The sequence below is a fragment of the Callithrix jacchus genome, chromosome 16, assembly GCF_049354715.1.
Source record: "Callithrix jacchus isolate 240 chromosome 16, calJac240_pri, whole genome shotgun sequence".
NCBI lineage: Eukaryota > Metazoa > Chordata > Mammalia > Primates > Cebidae > Callithrix > Callithrix jacchus.
In genome coordinates, this window is record NC_133517.1 from 52,219,574 (window position 1) to 52,239,574 (window position 20,001).

Consider the following 20,001-nt stretch of genomic DNA (forward strand, 5'->3'; position numbering starts at 1 on the left):
AATTGACAGCAGTTGAAAATATCTCCCCAGAGGAATGACATCAGCAACATGGCAGAATCAGAAGCCCTGAACTCTCCTTGCCTCCACTAACACAACCATTTACAGACAAATTCCCTTTGTGAGAAATCAAATTAATCAAAAGACTCCTGCAGCCAAGGAGAACACAAAACCAGATTCAACAGAGCCGGTAAGAGACTTGGGACATTCTCTATCTAGAGATTATTACCCTGGTGTGGTGTCAGATAATCAGGAAGAGACCCTCCCTAGGTCCTAGATTTACCCAGGGGAGGAAAGTGGTTGTTTTACATGTCCAGCACCCCAGCTTTTTCACAAGGGCTCCCCAGAGGACTGGCTCCTGTCTTGCCAGTCTTGGAGCTCTGATTAGTCTGGCATAGTCTACCACCCAGGGCAGAATAAAGACAGTGGCTTGAACAGACAAGCATCCTTGATCCTCCCCTCTGCTCAGCACAGAGTGCGCAGATGAAAAATCCTAGCTCTCAGCTTTCTCCTGGGGCGAGAAAGTGTTAATCCATGCATCCAGCATGGAGATCCCCCCAAAATTTACATCTTTCTCATCAGTCCTGGAGCTCTGACAGGTCTGCCATAGTCTAGCTGCCTGGCAGGGGAATGGAGACAGCAGCTTGGGCTGGTAGATGCCACAGTTCCCTCCACCACCCCATCTCTGGCTCAGCACAGAAAAAGAGGACGAAAAAACACAGCTGCCTGCTTCTCCCTGAAGTGAGAAACAGTTGGTAGAGGCTCCCAGGATCTCCAACCAGGTTCATAGATGAGAGTGTTTTCCTGTGTGAGGCCAACTTGTGAAGACTGAAAGAGATGTCTGCTTCATAACGTGCAGATGCCAAACAGAGAAGGAAAATGAAAAATCAGGCAAAGATGTTTCAAACAAAGAAGCAAGACAAATCTCCCTCGCTGACCCTAGGGAGATGAAGTTATATGATTTACCTGACAGACAATGTAAAATACCTCTTATAAAGATGGTCACTGAGGTCGACAGAATACATGAATACAGTGAGAATTTCAGTAAGAAGACAGAAAACATTTTAAAGGACCACACAGAAATCATGGAACTGAAGGCCAGGCACAGTGACTCATGCCTATAATCTCAGCACTCTGGGAGGCCAAAAGGGGAGGATCACCTGAAGTCAGGAGTTTGAGATGCCTGGCCAACATGGTGAAACCTTGTCTCTCCTATAAAATATACAAAAATTAGCTGGGCATGGTGGCATTTGCCTGTAATCCCAGCTACTTGGGAGGCTGAAGCCGGAGAATAGCTTGAACCCAGGAGGTGGAGGTTGCAGTGAGCTGAGATCATACCACTACACTCCAGCCTGGGTGACAGAGCAAGACTCCATCTCAAAAGAAAAGAAAAGAAAAAAAGGAAAGAAATCATGGAGCTGAAGAACACAATAACTGAAGTAAAAAAGTTCATTAGAGGGATTCAGCAGCAGACTAGACCAAGTAGATGAAATGATCAGTGAACTCAGAGACAGGTCACTGGAAAAGAATTCACTCAGAGAATCAAAAAGAAAAAATAATTAAAAAGAGTGAAGAAAGCTTAAGGTACTGATAAGACACCACCAAGCAGAACCATATATGCATTATGAGAGTTCCAGAAGTGGAAGAAAAAAGAACAGACTACAGATTTATTCAAATAAATAATGGCTACAATCTCTGCTACTCGGGAGGCTGAGGCATAAGAATTACTTGAGTCTGGGAGACGGAGGTTGCAGTGAGCCAAGATCATGCCACTGCACTCCAGCTGGATAAAAGAACAAGAGAAAGAGAGAAAGAAAGAAAAAGGGAGGAAAGAGGGAGGGAGGGACAGAGAGAGAAATAAAGACAGAGAGAAAGAAAAGAAAAGGAAAGAAAGAAAGATTGAAAACTTCCCAAATCTAGGGAATATAATGGAAATACAAACCCAAGAAGCCCAATGAAACAGTTTTGTTTGTTCGTTTGTTTGTTTTTAAATACAGGGGTCTGCTCTGTCACCCAGGCTGGAATGTAGTGATGCAATGGTATCTCATTGCAGCTTCTAACTCCTGGGCTCAAGTGATATTCTTGCCAATAGCTGAGACTACAGGTGCATACCACCATGCTCATCTTATTTTTTTGTTTGTTTGTTTTTTGTAGAGATGAGGTCTCACTATGTTGCCCAGGCTGGTCTTGAATTCCTGGAATCAAGTGATCTTCCTGCCTCAGCCTCCCAAAGTGCTGGCATTACCGACATAAGTCATGTCACGTGGCCTGTTTTATTTTGTTTTTAACTAAAAAACATTTTTTTGGAGAGGCCAGATGACTCATGCCTGTAACTCCAGCATTTTGGGAGGCCAAGGAGGACATATCCTTTGGAGTCAGGAGTTCAAGACCAGCCTGGCCAACACAGCAAAACCCCATCTCTGCAAAAAAATACAAAGATTAGCTGGGCATGTTGGCAGTGCACGTGCCTATCATCCCAGCTATTCGGGAGGCTGAGGTACGAGAATCGCTTAAACTTGGGGGGTAGAGGTTTCCGTGAGCTGAGGTCACACCTCTGTGCTCCAGCCTAGATGACTGTCACAAAAAACAAAACAAAAACAAAAACAAAAATGTTTTTGTAGAGATAGGGTCTTTCTTTTTTTTTTTTTTCTTTTTGAGGCACTGAGTTTGGTGTTAAATGAAGGATAGGGTCTTTCTTTGTTGCCCAGGCTGGTCTCCAACTCCTAAAGTATAGAGTTGTTATGTGATTGAATTTAAGTTATTATCAGCTTAAACCAGCCTGTCATAATTATAAGATGTTGCTATGGTTTTAATGTGTTCCCTCAAGTTCATGCACTGGAAATTTAATCCCCAATGCAAGAGTATTGAGGGGTGGAACCTGCAAGAGGTGATCAGTTCATGAGGGCTCTGCCCTTAGGAATGAATTAATGCTGTTGTCGCAGGAGCTGATAAGTTATTGTGGGGCTGGGTTCCTGATAAAAGGATGAGTACAGCTTCCTTCCCCGTTCCTCACACGTGCTCTTTTGGCCTTCTGCCCTTCTGCCATGGACGACGCAGCAAGACCCTTGCTAGATGCAATGCTTCAATGTTGTATTTCTCAACCACCAGAACCACAAGCCAAATAAATTCTGTTTATTATAAATTACCCAGTCTTATGTATTCTGTTATAGCAGCACAAAACAGATGACTATAGAAAATTGGTGCCAGAGAAGTGGGGTGTTGCTATAAGAGGTACCTAAAAATATGGAAGCAGCTTTGAAACTGGTGACAGGTAGAGGCTGGAAGAGTTTGGAGGAACAGGCTAGAAAAAAAGTCCACATTGCTATGAACAGAATATTAAGGGCAATTCTGATGAGTGCTCAGAAGAAGGGAAGAAATGTAGGGAAAGTCTGGAAATTCTTAGCAATTACTTCAGTGGTCATAATCAGAATGTAGGTAGAAATATGGAAGGAAAAGGCAATTCTGATGAGGTCTCAGACACAAATGAAAAGCAAGGTATTGGAAACTGCAATTAAGATCATCTTGCACCGGGTGCAGTGGCTCACGCCTATAATCCCAGCACTTTGGGAGGCTGAGGCGGGTGGATCACGAGGTCAAGAGATTGAGACCATCCTGGTCAACAAGGTGAAACCCCATCTCTACTAAAAAAGTACAAAAATTAGCTGGGCATGGTGATGCACGCCTGTAGTCCTAGCTACTTGGGACGCTGAGGCAGGAGAATTGCTTGAACCCAGAAGGCGGAGGTTGCGGTGAGCCGAGATCATGCCATTGCACTCCAGTCTAGGTAACAACAGCGAAACTCCGTCTCAAAAAAAAAAAAAAAAATCGTCTTGCTACATAGTTGCAAAGAATTTGATGGACTCCTGTCTGTGTCCTAAAACTATGTGAAAAGTAGAACTTAAGCGCATAGATCTATACTATCTGGTAGAAGAAACAGTCAAGCAGGAAAGTGCTCAAGGTGATGCATGGCTTCTTTTGGCCACATGTGGTAAAATGAGGGAAGAGAGAAGTGACTTAAAAACCGAATTTATAATTCAAGGGAAATCAGAGGGAGAAGATTTCAGGAATTCACAGCCTAGCTGTAAATATAGTGAAATGGCATCATTAGGAGAGCAAACCAAAGGTGTGGCCAAGTGGTCATTCAATAAAGAAAATTAGTATGGATAGAAGGGAGCCAGGTGTTTTTCTACATCAAGACAATGGGAGAATGACCTGAAAGGCATTTCAAAGATCATTGAGATAAGCTAGGACACACACAGAAGAAAGGCCATGTGAGGACACAGTGAGAAAGCAGCCAGCTGCGAGTGTCTTAGTCCACTTTATGCTGCTATAACAGAATACTAGTGTCTGGGTACTTCATAAAGAACAGAAATTTATTTCTCACAGTCTGGGGGCTGGTAAGTTCCATATCAAGGTGTTGGCATCTGACAAGGGCCTTCCTGCTGTCTCATTCCATGGTGGAAGAGCAGAAGGGCAAGAGAGGACACAAAAAGGGGGCAGGAGACAAAAAGGGGGCTAAACTCATCCTTTTACAAGAAACTCACTCCCTTAAAAATGACATTAATTTATTCATGAGGGAAGAGCCTTCATGGCTTAACCGCCTCTTAAAGGTCCCACCTCTTAACATCATCACAATGGCACTTAAATTTCAACATGAGTTTGCAAGGGCACAAAATTCAAAACATAGCAGCAAACCAAGGAGAGTGGACTCAGAAGAACCCAATTACGCAGACACCTTCATCTTGGACTTCTGGCCTCCAGAACTATGAAAAAATAAATTTTTGTTGTGTAAGCCATCCAGTCTACTTTGTTATAGCACCTGAGCTAATTAAGACACTGTAGCCTGGAATCAGTGGCTGGAGCCTGTAATTCCAGCACTTTTGGAAGCTGAGGCAGGAAGATTGCTTAAGTCCAGGAGTTCAAAGCCAGCATGGACAACATGGCAAAACCCCGTCACTAGAAAACATTTAGAAATTAGCTGGACATGGTGGTGTACACCTATAGTCCCAGCTAGTTGGGAGGCTGAGGTGGGAGAGTCACTTGAGCCTCAAAGGTTGAGGCTGCAGTGAGCCATGATTGCACCACTGCACTCCAGCCTTGGTGACAGAGCAAGACCCTGACTTCAAAAAAAAAAAAAAAAAAAAAATACACTTATGTGCCCAGCAGCTTGGCCAAATGGAAATTTATCTATTCTTTTTCATGGAAATCATCCTTACAGTGAATTAGAGGTTGTTGTCACCAACACCTTCACAATAGTACCTAGAAAAGTCAGTGCTTCCCACAGGTAATGCATTTTCGGCCGTGCAGGATGGTTTCTCTCAGGCCAAGAAGACAGTCACATGGCAGTGGGGATGGCAGCAAGCAGCATCTTGCTGTAGATGTGTACCCCAGTGGCTTGCCACAGTCTTTTTGTCAGTGGGTAGCAGGATAGGATTTCTCAGAGAGGAAGAGGTAAGCTCTTCCTTCAGTAAGTCAAATCAAATTAGCCGTGCATGGTGGCGCACGCCTGTAATCCCAGCTATTCAGGAGGTTGAGGCATGAGAACTGCTTGAACCCAGGAGGCAGAGGTTGCAGTGAGCTGAGATCATACCACTGCATTCCGGCCTAGTTGACAGAGTGAGACTCTGTCTCAAAAAAAAAAAAATTAGAAAGTTAAATCAAAAGACACACCAGTGGTTGTGGTTTCACAGCAATCTGAATATACTTAATACAATTGAGTCAAACACTCAAAAATGATTAAAATGTGAAATCTTAGGCCAGGTGCAGTGGCTCACATCTGTAATCCCAGCACTTTGGGAGGCCAAGGTAGGCAGATCACCTAAGGTCAGGAGTTTGAGGCCAGCCTGGCCAACATGGCAAAACCCCATCTCTACTAAAAACACAAAAATTAGCCAGACGTGGTGGCAGGCACCTATGATCTCAGCTACTCGGGAAGCTGAGGCAAGAGAATCACTTGAACCAAGGAGGTGGTTGTTGAGATGAGCCAAGATCGCGCCATTGCACTCTAGCCTGGGCAACAAGAGTGAAACTCAAAAGTAACAATAATAATAATAATTAATAATTAGCCAAGGGTGGTGGCACGTGCCTGTAGCCTTAGCTACTTGGAAGGTTGAGCTGGGAGGATGGCTTGAGCCAGGGAGATGGAGGTTGCAGTGAGTGGAGATCAAGCCACTTGCTCCAGCCTGCATGACACAGCAAAACCCTGTCTCAATAATAAATAAGATAAAATGTGAAATTTTTTAAAAAGACAAATTGTTATTGTTAAGAAAGATTAAAAGCTAAATAATAATACAAAATGTTATAGCCATAACGACCATATAAAGAATGGCATAATCCAGCCAGGCACAGTGGGTCACGCCTATAATCCCAGCACTTTGGGAGGCTGAGGTGGGCAGATCACAAGGTCAGGAGTTCGAGCCAGCCTGGCCAACATGGTGAAATGCTGACTCAACTGAAAGTACAAAAATTAGCCAGGCACGGTGGCACATATCTGTAGTCCCACCTTCTCAGAAGGCTGAGTCAGGAGAATTACTTGAACCCTGGAGGCAGAGGTTGCAGTGAGCGGAGATCACGCCACTGCACTCCAGCCTGAGTGACAGGGTGAGACTCCATCTCAAAAAAAAAAAAAAAAGAGTGGCATAATCCACACATGGTACAAAAGGGCCAAAGAGGGAGAGGAAAGTAGGGGCCGTGTAGAGTAGGAGCCTTGCTCTAAGAGGGGAATGCAAACAGATCTTGTAGCATGGAGAGATTTTAGAGATACATTGAGAGGGAATTCAGTGCAAGCCACCAGGAGGAGAAGGGCCACGGTGTGTGACTGGCCGCACTCCTAAGTCTCCTCCTTATATGTGATAATTATCCTAATTCCCCGAAAGTCCCTTTACATCAGCATTGGCTAGAGCATGATTTCAAGACAGTTAGCATACAATCCAGACTAAAAAACAAACAAAAAACAAATGGAATTGAATATGTTGTGGTTAAACAAGTGCCTTTATTGCAGAACTCAGAACTCAAAGTACATCTGTAAATCTCTCACGGATGACTAGGTCATAGATCCTATTTTCCCAAAAGAATCTCAAAGAACTGGTATTTTGGGAAGCATCACTTTAAACCTTCCAGATATTGCTAGTGGGTGGAAAAGGGCAGCGCAGTGGAAAGTACCAAACCAAAACAGCTGTCAGGCCTGACACTGTGCCTTCAGACCAGAGGACGTTTGCTAATGAGCAGCTGGGGCAGGAGACAGTCATAGAACCAGTGAATAGCATTAGGGTATGGCTTACTCAAAAAAAAGAAATTAGTAGTATTGACTCCATGTTGACCCTATGCTAAAAAACTTCACCTCACAACACCCTGATCAAGTAGACTCAAAATCACTTTCGCTTTAGAGCTAAAACAGCTGGAGTACTTTGCTTAAGGCCACACAGCTAAGGACAGAACCAGGCTTACATCGTTAGGGAGATGATTCTAAGAGCCCTCAAAAGTCACAACTTGAAGCAGAAATCAACTCCAGGAAGCAGCTGGGATTGCTCTACCATCTCAGGAAGAACTAGTACGGATTGAGGCTGAGGCGAAAGCTTAGAAGCAGACGGTTCTACTGAAACTGGGCAGAACCCAAAACTGGGCTCAGCATAGAGATAGATGACGCAGGGAACAACAGAAGCATTTGAAGGTCAACCACAGCGAGCTCTGGGAGGTGTCGAGAAGATTCTCACGGGGCAGCTGCCAGTGATTGCTTTTCCTGCTGGCAGCGTCTGCCCACAGCAGCTGGAACACACTGGCATTTCCTGTGTTCCAGCCACAACAGTGTAAAGATCTTGTGAAAACGTAGCCGCAACATAGTTGATGCTACAATTATTTGTTGTTGATGTTTTACTTACCACAGTAGGTGTATGAAATACTTGCATCGGAGGAGTTGCAGATCCAGTGCTGCTTCTGAGCTTCAGTAAACATGGAAGAAAATAGGGTGGAAAAAATTATAAATGGCAGCATGATTCAGGGTCTTCAAAACTTTACAAATACAAGAGGATCAGTAATCATCAGACTCTTCCTTTTCAGTAAGCAGAAAAGATTTAACTTAGTCATCAGTCACGTGATTTCTGAGTTCCTGTCCAACTGTTTCCTCTTTGTGTGTGTGTGTGTGTGTTTAACATTTGAGCACTTTCTGCAAGGTAAGAGAGTAAAACTATTCAGAATGTACTCTTTTCCAAAGTTTAATGTAAATGAGAGTGATCAAAGTTTTAAAAAGAAAACAAGACACTTTGGCCAGACGCGGTGGCACACACCTGTAATCTCAGCATTTTGGGAGGCTGAGGTAGATGGATCACTTGAGGTCAGGAGTTCAAGACCATCCTGGCTAACCTGGTGAAATTCCATCTCTACTAAAAATACAAAAATTAGCCAGGTGTGGTGGCGCACACCTGTATTCCCAGCTACTCAGGAGGCTGAGGCAAGAAAATCACGTGAACCTGACAGGCGGAGGTTGCACTGAGCCAAGATGGCACCACTGCACTCCAGCCTGGGCGACAGAGCAAGACTCCATTTCTTAAAAAATGTTTTAAATTGGCCAGGCGCAGTGGCTCATGCCTATAATCCCAGCACTTTGGGAGGCTGAGGTGGTTGGATCACAAGATGAAGAGATCGAGACCATCCTGGTCAACAAGGTAAAACCCCGACTCTACTAAAAATACAAAAATTAGCTGGGCACGGTGGTGCACACCTGTAGTCCCAGCTACTCGGGAGGCTGAGGCAGGAGAATTGCTTGAACCCAGAAGGCGGAGGTTGTGGTGAGCTGAGATCATGCCATTGCACTCCAGTCTGGGTAACAACAGTGAAACTCCATCTCAAAAAAAAAAAAAAAAATTAAATTAAAAAAATAATAATAAACAAGACACTTCTCAGTCAACAGTAACAAAACCAGTCCGTAGGTCCCCCTGAAAGTCTCAACAGACAGGCGCTCCTTTTCCCTCTGCATTGCTCTTCTCTCCCACAGCTCTGTATACCAGCAGGGTCCAACAATTTTGGTCTCAGAGACCAGTTTCATAGAAGACAATTTTTCCGCAGACTGAGGAGATGCAGAGGAATGGTTTCGGGGTGAAACTGTTCCACCTTAGATCATCAGGCATTAGATTCTCATAAGGAGCATGCAACCTAGATCCCCCACATGCAGACTTCATAATAAGGTTCCTGCTCCCATGGGAATCTAATGCCTCTGCTGATCTGACAGGAACTGGAGCTCAGGTGGTAATGCTTGCTCACCTGCTGCTCACCATCTGCTGTGCAGCTTGGTTCCTAACACACCACAGTCAGATTCCTAACAGGTACTGATCCATGACCCCCAGGGAATGGGGACTCCTGCTTTATAAAACAAATTATCAGCCAGGCACAGTGGCTTATACCTGTAATTCCAGCATTTTGGGAGACCAAGGCAGGTGGATCACTTGAAGTCAGGAGTTCAAGACCAGACTGGCCAATGTGGTGAAACTCTGTCTCTACTAAATATACAAAAATTAGCCAGGTATGGTGGCACACGCCTATAGTCCCAGCTACTCAGGAGGCTGAGGCAGGAAATTGCTTGAACCCAGGAGGCAGAGATTGCAATGAGGAAAGACCGAGCCACTGCACTGCAGCCTGGGTGACGGAGTGACACTCGATCTCAAAAACAAACAGGCTGGGTGCAATGGCTCACGTCTTTAATCCCAGCACTTTGGAAAGCTGAGGTGGGCAGATCACCTGAGGTCAGGAGTTAGAAACCAGCCTGGCCAACATAGTGAAACCCTGTCCCTACTAAAAATACAAAAATTAGTCAGGTGTAGTGGCAAGTGCCTGTAGTCCCAGCTACTTGGGAGGCTGAGGCAAGAGAATCACTTGAACCCAGGAGGCAGAGATTGCAGTGCACCGAGATCATGCCACTGTACTCCAGCCTGGGCAACAGAGTGAAACTCCATCTCAAAAAACACCACCAACAACAAATCAAATTATCATGGCCAGAGAGCTGTACCTATAGATCAGAAGTGAATGGTCTCATGGAAACTATTTCTGTTCCGCAGCAGGTTTAGTTACAGGACAGAACAGGGCCAAATAAGACCCCAAACAGGAGACACCAGCTGTAATGCTGTGCTGTGGCAGAAACTCCACCAGTCTTAATAATGCATTCACCTACAACAAGCTAGAGCTCAAGAGAATATTTTGAGTCCTAATAATCAAATGTCGTCATTTTATTGTGGCATGTATTTCATTTCAAAACTCTCACTCCATTTTAGAAAGACAGCTATTACTTTAGACGCTTTACTACTTGAAATCCTGTATAGGATATAGTTTAGGATTAGTAGCCAAAAATGGCATAGAGTTTTGGCCTAAAAATCTGCACACTTAAGAAGAAAATAATCGGCCAGGCGCGGTGGCTCACGCCTGTAATCCCAGCACTTTGGGAGGCCAAGGTGGGAGGATCATCTGAGGTTGGGAGTTTAAGACCAGCCTGACCAACATGGTGAAACCCCATCTCTACTAAACATACAAAATTAGCTGGGTGTGGTGGCACATGCCTGTAATCCCAGCTAATTGGGAGGCGGAGACAGGAGAATCACTTGAACCCGGGAGGCAGAGGTTGTGGTGAGCCAAGATCGCACCATTGCACTCCAGCCTGGGCTACAAGAGTGAAACTCAGTCTCAAAAAAAAAAGAAAGAAAGAAAGAAAGAGAAAGAAAGAAAGAAAGAAAGAAAGAAAGAAAGAAAGAAAGAAAGAAAGAAAGAAGGAAAGAAAGAAAATCATCATGTGTTGGTAAAAAGATTTTACGACAGAACTGTGTTTCTTTTCATTTTTTTAGAGACAAGTTCTCACTTTGCTGCTCAGGCTGGAGTGCAATGGCTATTCACAGGTGTAATCATAACGCACTGCAGCCTCAAATTCCTGGGCTCAGCTGGGACCACAGGTTTGAGCCATGGCTCTTGGCCCAGCCATTTTCAAAAAGGCAAAAGTCCAAGGGAGGAGGGGAATACAGGGAGTTGTTCAATGGGCTTAGAGTCTCAGGTTGGTAAGATGAAAGAGTTCTAGAAACCTGTTGCACAACGATGTAAATATAATTAACACCACTGAACTCTACACTTAAAATTCCTAAGATGGTAATTTTTTTTTTTTTTAATAAAGACGAGGTTTCACCATGTTGGTCAGGCTAGTCTTGAACTCCCGACCTCAGGTGATCCACCCATCTTGGCCTCCAAAGTGCTTGGATTACAGGCGTGAACTACCACGCCTGGCCAAGATGGTAATTTTAAAATATATAAATATATATATATATTATATAATGGATGGCTGGGCACAGTGGCTCACGCCTGTAATCCCAGTACTTTTGGGGGCCAAGGTGGGTGGATCGCCTGAGGTCGGGAGTTCGAGACCAGTCTGACCAACATGGAAAAACCCCATCTCCACTAAAAAAATACAAAAATTAGCCAAGCATGGTGGTGCATGCCTGAAATCCCAGCTGCTTGGGAGGCTGAGGCAGGAGAATCAGTTGAACCCAGGAGGCGGAGGTTGTGGTGAGCCAAGATCACACCATTGCATTCCAACCTGGGCAACAAGAGCAAAACTCCACCTCAAAAATAAAAAAAGGTAGAAACCCATGAATACCCCTAGGGGTCTCAAAATAACATTTCCCACTATAAGCAACCAGAACTCCTTGGAGTCTGGGGTAGGAACCATACAAAATGAGCCTAAAACACTTTGTTATATTAGATAACCAATTTGAAGACGGTTCCAAAGACAGGTGTTTCTAGCTTTCTATAATGGCCGTAACAAATTGCCAAAAGATTTAGTGGCTTAAAGCAACATAAATTTATTCTCTCTCACTTCTGCAAGTCTAAAGTCTGAAATCAGTTTCACGTACTGAAGTCAAGGTGTCAACAGAACTGGTTCCTTCTGGAGACTCTAGGGAAGGAACTGTTCCCTTGCCTTTTTCAGCTTTTAGAGCCACAATCCTTGTATTTCTCCATCTTCAAAATGCATCACTTCAATCTCTGCTTCTATCATCTCATCACCTTCTGCTCTGATCTCATGCCTCCTTCTTATAAAAGACCCCAGTGATGGCAATGGACCCAGCTGGTAATCCAGTACAATCCAAATTAAAATCCTCAATTTCATCACATCTGCAAAATCCCTTTTCCTATGAAGGTAACATTCATGGCTTCCAGTGATTAGGAGGTGAACATTTTGTGCCATTATCTAGCCTATCTATGTGACTATGAACATTAGTAAGACAGTAACTGCAACAAGTTGAAATAATTTAAGTATATTTAAATCCATAAACTCATAACATTTTATTTATTTATAATTTTGTGAGACAGCATCTTTCTCTTTCAGCCAGGCTAGAGTGCAGTGGCATGCTCACAGCTCACTGCAACCTTAAACTCCTGGGCTCAAGAGATCCTCCCTACTTAGCCTCCCAAGTAGCTGGGACTACAGGCATACACTTCTTTTTTTAGTTTTTCTTAGAGACACGGTTTCCCTATGTTGCCAGGGATGGCCGTGAACTTCTGGCCTTAATCCTCCCCTCAGCTTCTCAAAATGCTGGGATTACAGGAGTGAGACACCGTGCTCAGCCTCATAACATATTTTTTAAGTCTACTTATCAACAAATGATGCTAGGAAACCAAATCTGTTTTTAAAACTGGCAAATAAAAAGACAGAATCAAGCAGTTGTACTGACTTTTCTATACAAACTGAACTACTGGGTTACCAAATAGTAGAGAGGGGCAAATTCCTCTTGCCTTCTTGTACTTTTAGCTGTATTTTTAGAAGTATTTTAGCTAGGCTGGGCGCGGTGGCTCAAGCCTGTAATCCCAGCACTTTGGGAGGCTGAGGCGGGTGGATCACGAGGTCAACAGATCGAGACCATCCTGGTCAACATGGTGAAACCCCGTCTCTACTAAAAATACAAAAAATTAGCTGGGCGTGGTGGCACGTGCCTGTAATCCTGGCTACTCAGGAGGCTGAGGCAGGAGAATTGCCTGAACCCAGGAGGCGGAGGTTGCAGTGAGCCGAGATCACGCCATTGCACTCCAGCCTGGGTAACAAGAGCAAAACTCTGTCTCAAAAAAAAGAAGTATTTTAGCTAATAAGTGAAAATGGAATAATAGAATGTAATCATTTTTCAACATCTAATGAATTGGTGGCATTGAGCATCAATGATTGCTAACATCATAAAGAGACAAAACGACATTATATACCTCTTAATGGGAGAACACTATGGTGACTGGCCTCAAAATGGCTCCCAATGAGCCTTACCTCCTGGTATGCCTGTTCTTGTGAAACCCCTCTAACATCAAATAAGCCTGACTGTGCAACCAATAAAGTATTGTGCAGTGACTGTGCACATTTCATGTAGGTCATACAACACATTATATGAGCTTACTCTCTTGGATCATTTACTCTGGGAGAAGCAAGCAGTGCTAAAGAGAGATCCATGTGGTGAGAACAGAGGCCTCCTGTTGAAGAGCTAGGACCACACTGTCAGTCACGTAAGTGACCCATATTGGAAGCAGGTGTTCCTCATACCCCAGTCCAGCCTTCAGATGACAGTAACACCAGCTGACTTGACTGCTACCTCCTTAGAGAGCTTCTCAACTAGGCCACATCTTATTTCCAGACCTACAGACACTGTGCAGTGTTAGAAAAGTGTATTGTGACTTTAAGCCTGTAAGTTTTAGGGGTAATTTGTTACGCAGCAAGATAACTGCACATAACTGCACATTTGAACTGGCTGCACCATAAGCCATACCCTAAGTCGAGCCATGGAGACCCCATGACCTGCATGTATGCCTCTGAGTGGCCTCCCAGAATTAGAAAATCTGAAGTAACTGGAAGATTACGAAAAGGGGAAGAATGATGAACACCTGTGGTACCTAATTGACTTGAAACATTCTTCTACTGTTCCTTATTTCCCTCCTTAGTTGATAAGGCAATTGGGCTTTGTAACTGACCTTGGTCAACCTCGTGACTCCAGACCCTAGGACCACCTCCCAGCTTGCAAAAACCACCCTAAACTGTAATTTCTGTAACTTTCCACTGCCTACCCCAAACCTATAAAACCAACTCCTATCCCACTGCCTCGCCCTGACTCTCTTTGGGATTCAGCCCACCTGCACCCAAGTGAATAAATAGCCATGTTGCTCACACAAAACATGTTTCATTCAGAGTGTGCATTTAACAATAACAAATATGATCATCTATAAAAGTAGTCTTGTTCAAAATAATCAAACCTCACTCTGATGAAGCTTTAAGATCTACTTACCAATTTACAGGAAATATAGAAGACAGAGAAACAGGTTAAAATACAGTTCAGGGATAGAAGAAGTAGAAAATCTAGGCTGAGCACAGTGGCTCGCACCTATAGTCCCAGCACGTTGGGAGGCCAAGGTGGGCAGATCACAAGGTCAAGAGATCAAGACCATCCTGGCCAACATGGTGAAACCATGTCTCTACTAAAAATACAAAAATTATCTGGGCATCATGGCATGTACCTGTAGTCCCAGCTACTCAGGAGGCTGAGGCACAACAATTGCTTTAACCCCAGAGGCAGAGGTTGTAGTTAGCCGAGATCTCATCACTGCAGTCCAGTCTGGTGACAGAGTGAGACTCCATTTCAAAACAAACAAAAAAAAGAGAATCTAGGCATGAAAAGATCTAAATGACAAACAATTATTTCCTCAACATAAAATTTCCAAGGGATACAAAATGAAAATGGAGAGGCCTGGCCAGATGCAATGGCTCACACCTGTAATCCCAACACTTTAGGAGGCTGAGGCAGGTGAATCACTTGAGCCCAGGAGTTCGAAACCAGCCTGGCCAACATAGTGAAATCCCATCTCTACTAAAAATACAAAAAACTAGCTGGGCATGGTGGCAGACACCTGTAATCCCAGCTACTCCGGAAGCTGAGGGAGAATCGCTTGAACCCGGGAGGTGGAGGCTGCAGTAAGCCAAGATCGTGCCACTGCACTCCAGCTGGGGTGACACTGTGCGACTCTGTCTCAATTTGTAAAAAAAAAAAATTTGCACAGCATGGTGAAATATACTTGTAGTCCCTGGCTACCCTGGAGGCTGAGGTGGGAATATTGTTTGAGTCTGGGAAGTGTGGACTCAACGTCTAAATGTCTTTTTTTTTTCCAAAGACAAGAGTTAAAATACAGTTTAGGGATTTGCTCCTATTGCCCAAGCTGGAGTGCAGTGGTGCTATCTCTGCTCACTGCAACCTCTGCCTTCCGAGGGTCAAGCGATTCTCCTGACTCAGCATCCTGAGTAGCGGGGATTATAGGCGTGTGTCACCATGCCTGGCTAGTTTTTTGTATTTTTAGTAGTGACAGGGTTTAATCATGTTTGCCAGGCTGGTCTCAAGCTCCTGACCTCAGGTGATCCTCCTGCTTCAGCCTCCCAAAGTGCTGGGATTACAGGCGTGAGCCACGGTGCCTGGCCATCTTTTAAAAGACATGTCTGAATGTCTTCTAAATGTCTTTTAGAAGTCTTAAAAGATATTTAAACAATTGGCATATGTAAGATATGAAACTTATTTGGAGATATATATATATATATATATATATACACACTTTTTTTAACCAACTCCTTATTCTGGTATGATTATTTGCATCTTAAATCAAACTAAATGTGGGAAAAATTATGAAGCAATTGGAAATTTAAACAGACTAATATTTGATGACATTAGGGTTGTGGAGTTGTTTTGTTTTTGTAGATCTGATAATGGTATTGTGGCTACATTTTTAAAGAAGTCCTCATTTTGTAGAGATATCAAAATAAATATTTAAGAAAGAAATATTATTTTGACTGGAATTTGCTTTCCCAAAAAAAGTAGATGGCAAATGATTAGGGTCTAGATGAAACAGTATTGACTGCAAATTGGTCATTGTTGAATCTAGATGATAGAGTCATGTAGGTTCACTGTAATCTACTTGTGTTTGAAATTCTCAATAAAATAAAAGCAACAACAAAAGTACAAGGTGTTCTAAAAGAATCAGAATAAAATTTTTACAAATACATCCACACTAAGACTGTCATTCATTTATAATGGCCATCTTGTTACTTTTGCTTCCAAAAGCCTTTCAGTGCAGTGAGATCTACATTAGGGAAAAGGATTGCAATATTTTATTTTTAACGGGGTTATTACCTGATATAACCCAGATGTCAGCTAGGATCACTCTGCCTTTTCAGATGCAAATATGTGACTTTTGAGATGCAAAAAAGTGATTCACCTTCCTGAGACAGTGAGAGATTCATTACCTTCCCTGTCTTCCTGAGATTACTCTGCGTGGGGTAGGGTAGTAAAGTGGCATGAGGGGGGTGCATATGTTTCTCCTTTTAACTTTGGCCTGAGTTGGTTCTGTTGATTATTTCAGGGATGAATCACCCTATTATCCTATGCATTCTGATCTTTTCTCCTTCCTAGTCTCTCATTCCAGATCACGCCCTTGAGATGTCACCTTTCCCACTTAGTGTAAGCGTATTTTTTCCCCTTGACTACCAAGTTGTCTTCTGAAGAATTATTCTGATCTCAACCAATAAAAACAAGTTTTTCATTCAGCTACACAGTGAAAAAATGATCACATGGATATAGAACACGTAAAGAAAGAAATACATTGTACTCAAAACAAGTTAAAAAGAGAGGTAATCCTGTGTGAGAGATGAGAAAGTTCTTCAAAGTTTATCTCTTAGACTACATTATAAGGAGTTACAACCTCTTGCTCAATGGCCATTATCTGCTATTAGCATAAACATATACCCATGTATATTCTCTAAATCAGCTGTGTCTTAAATCAGCTACCTTGACTCGCTCCAGCGTGTCTGAACAGAACTGGGCAAGCTCCAAACCCTGGTGCATGCCATTCCTTATTTGGAAACCCTCCCCACCTCCTCACTAGCTTTCTCTTTTTCCTTGTCTTCTTCCTTCTTTCCCTCTTATCTATTTAGGAAATTTTCAAGTTTTTAGCTAATGGGGTCAAGCATAGAAATGTGAGGTCCCATTCCAGCCAGTGGAAACTGGACACAGCAGTACAACGATTGCTTCAGGTTATGGAAGTTATAAATGTCCCTGTCTCCTTTGTTCAGGTGTGCTCTCATAGCAAGACTGCCAGTGAGTTGCACCTTTTCTGCAGAAAGTAAACTGGCCTTGCCGAGCAATCCATTTCTCAGTGTGAATTCTTCCTGGCGTTATAAACTCGTTTCCAACATCTTGGAAGAGAACTTCAAAATGTAAAAAATGCTGTTTTTTTTCTGGGGGAGAACTAGGAGTGATTTTTCCTTGTTTTTGAGATAGGGGTCTTGCTCTGTCACCCTGGATGGAGTGCAGTGGTGCAGTCCCAGCTCCCTGCAGCCTTCATCTCCCAGGTTCAAGCAATTCTCCCACCTCAGCCTCCCAAGTAGCTGGGATTACAGGAGAGAGCCACCACAACCAGCCTCTTTCTTCCCTCTACTTTTTCTTTTTTTTTTTTTTTTTTTTTACTTTAGCTTCCATATTACTCTGTTTTCATATTTTCCTTCTACTTTCTAATATAGCCATAGTGAACATCTGATCATGGAAAAACTTTTTATAAAAAGATATCGCTTATCTCAGGGTGTCCAATCTTTTGGCTTCCCTGGGCCGCATTGGAAGAATTGCCTTGGGCCACACATAAGATACACTGATGATGGCCAGGCACAGTGGCTCGTGCCTGTAATCCCAGCACTTTGGGAGGCCGAGGTGGGCAGATCACCTGAGGTCAGAAGTTTGAGACCAGTCTGACCAACATGGAGAAACCCTGTCTCTACTACACATACAAAAAATTAGCTGGGTATGGTGGTACATGCCTATAATCCCAGTTACTCAGGAGGCTGAGGCAGGATAATTTCTTGAACCCGGGAGGCAGAGGTTGTGGTGAGCCAAGATCACACCATTATACTCCAGCCTGGGCAATAAGAGCTAAACTCCATCTCAAGAAAAAAAAAAAATACACGGGCCAGGCGAGGTGGCTCACGCCTGTAATCCCAGCACTTTGGGAGGCCAAGGTGGGTGGATCACGAGGTCAAGAGATCAAGACCAAGGATGGTCAACATGGTGAAACCCCGTCTCTACTGGAAATACAAAAAATTAGCTGGGCATGGTGGCGCGTGCCTGTAATCCCAGCTACTCAGGAGGCTGAGGCAGGAGAATTGCCTGAACCCAGGAAGCAGAGGTTGCGGTGAGCCGAGATTGCGCCATTGCACTCCAGCGTGGGTAACAAGAGCGAAACTTCGTCTCAGAAAAAAAAACCACTAAAAAAAATCTCAAAAATAAAACATGAGTTTACAAATTTGTGTTGGGCCACATTCAAAGCTGTCTTGTGCTGCAGGTTGCACAAGCTTGCCTTGTCTAGTAGGTTGCTATGAAAAAAAAACAGAAAGACATCTGTCATTCATTGCTAGGTTACATCTAGGGGACAAAGGACAGAGAAGCAAGCAGGCAGAGGCCCACCCTGAGCAGAAGATGGTACAGAGGAATGGGGATGAGAATTCTGAATCTAGTGAGCTGGACAATCCAAGCAGAGAGCAGGCTCTAGGTTTCAGAAAGACGGCTTTTCTGTCTTACCTTCTATGAATAGGTTTTAGCAGCCTGGGACTTGAGTGATATTTCTCTTTGAACAGATGCCCCTGCCGATTCCCCATCAACATCCCTCATACACATGTACACCATAAAGTTTAAATTTACTATCATGGTAGCCATAGACAATGTTAGGTAGCTCCATAAAGACAGGCTGGGTGTTTTGCTCTTAACTGTGATCTTAGTAACTAGCACAGTACTGGGCACTTAGTAAATATCTACTGATCAAAACAGTGTGGTTTGAGCCTTCTTGTTCCTGGCTGAAAATCCTTGGCAAGACTTTACAATAGAGTTAAAAATCTTACAATGGATATTCTTGATAAGGCTAGCATTGAGATAGCAATTTTACACAATGTATTTTCACCTATTTAGTATCAGTGGTTTTCCTACACCCATAGGGTGCCACCAAGGGAGGAGTGCAAAGCTGGAGAAACAAATTAAGACCACTAAAGACAACACTACTGATTTCCCTTAGAGCTAACCACCAATTCAACTGTACATGAATGTTCTTATGGGCAGTCATGCCAGGGGTTAGGCAAAAACCTGTGTTATGAACCAAAGGAGACTTAAAACTGCTCCCGTAATTTGTGAATTTCTTGAAATCTGGGGTTTTTAAAAATTTCTTTAACAACCAGTAATCAATTTATGAAAATAGTCAACTTAAACATCTGCAATGGTAACTTTCATCTCAACTCTTTGCTCAATACTGATGGAAGTAATCTGCTTAACAATCTCAGGGCTGTGCAAGTCAATCAGTCGCTTGTGGATTTTCATCTGGAAACAATCCCAGGTCTTAGAACCTTCACAAGTTTTTCTTGCAATGATTCTCAAAGTCTTGGTAGGCATTCAAACTGGTTCTTTCAGATTCTTTTCTTTTGTTGCTCTGATCAAGTCAGCACACACCTCCTCCAGGGATTTTACGTTGCAACTCATTTTAGCGTGATCTGAATTCAGTGAATTGCCACCTCCGGCTCCATGGGTGTTTGCCTGGTATCTTTAAAAGCCATGGCTGTAATCCCAGCACTTTGGGAGGCGGAGGCGGGCGGATCACCTGAGGTCACGGGTTCGAGACCACACTGACCAACATAAAGAAACCCTGTCTCTACTAAAAATACAAAATTAGCCAGGTGTGGTGGCGCATGCCTGTAATCCCAGCTACTTGGGAGATTGAGGCATGAGAATCACTTGACCCAGGGAGGCAGAAGTTGCGGTGAGCTGAGATCGCACCATTGCACTCAGGCCTGGGCAACAAGAGCGAAACTCCATCTCAAAAAATAGTAAAAGCCATGGGTACTGCAAGGCTTCCTGAGCAACTTGGTCTGTAGGCAGGAGCAAACAGCAGTGAGTCAAGAGCAGGAGCAGGTGGAACACAGCTTCACACCACCTATGA

At 43.5% G+C, this 20,001-nt stretch overlaps 1 protein-coding gene and 1 pseudogene across 2 annotated transcripts in view; both read right to left on the reverse strand.

The window, feature by feature from the left end:
• Positions 1-8,072, reverse strand: part of LY96 (lymphocyte antigen 96) — a 32,115-nt gene extending 24,043 nt beyond the window's left edge. For both annotated transcript variants that reach the window (XM_008982796.3, XM_002759110.5), the window contains exon 1: positions 7,875-8,072. In XM_008982796.3, coding sequence (XP_008981044.1) covers positions 7,875-7,986 — 112 coding nt within the window. In that variant the 5' untranslated portion in view covers positions 7,987-8,072. The remainder of the gene's footprint in view (positions 1-7,874) is intronic.
• An 11,119-nt stretch (positions 8,073-19,191) lies between these two features.
• Positions 19,192-19,738, reverse strand: LOC144579732 (small ribosomal subunit protein uS10 pseudogene; annotated as a pseudogene).
• Between the last annotated feature and the right edge of the window lie 263 nt (positions 19,739-20,001).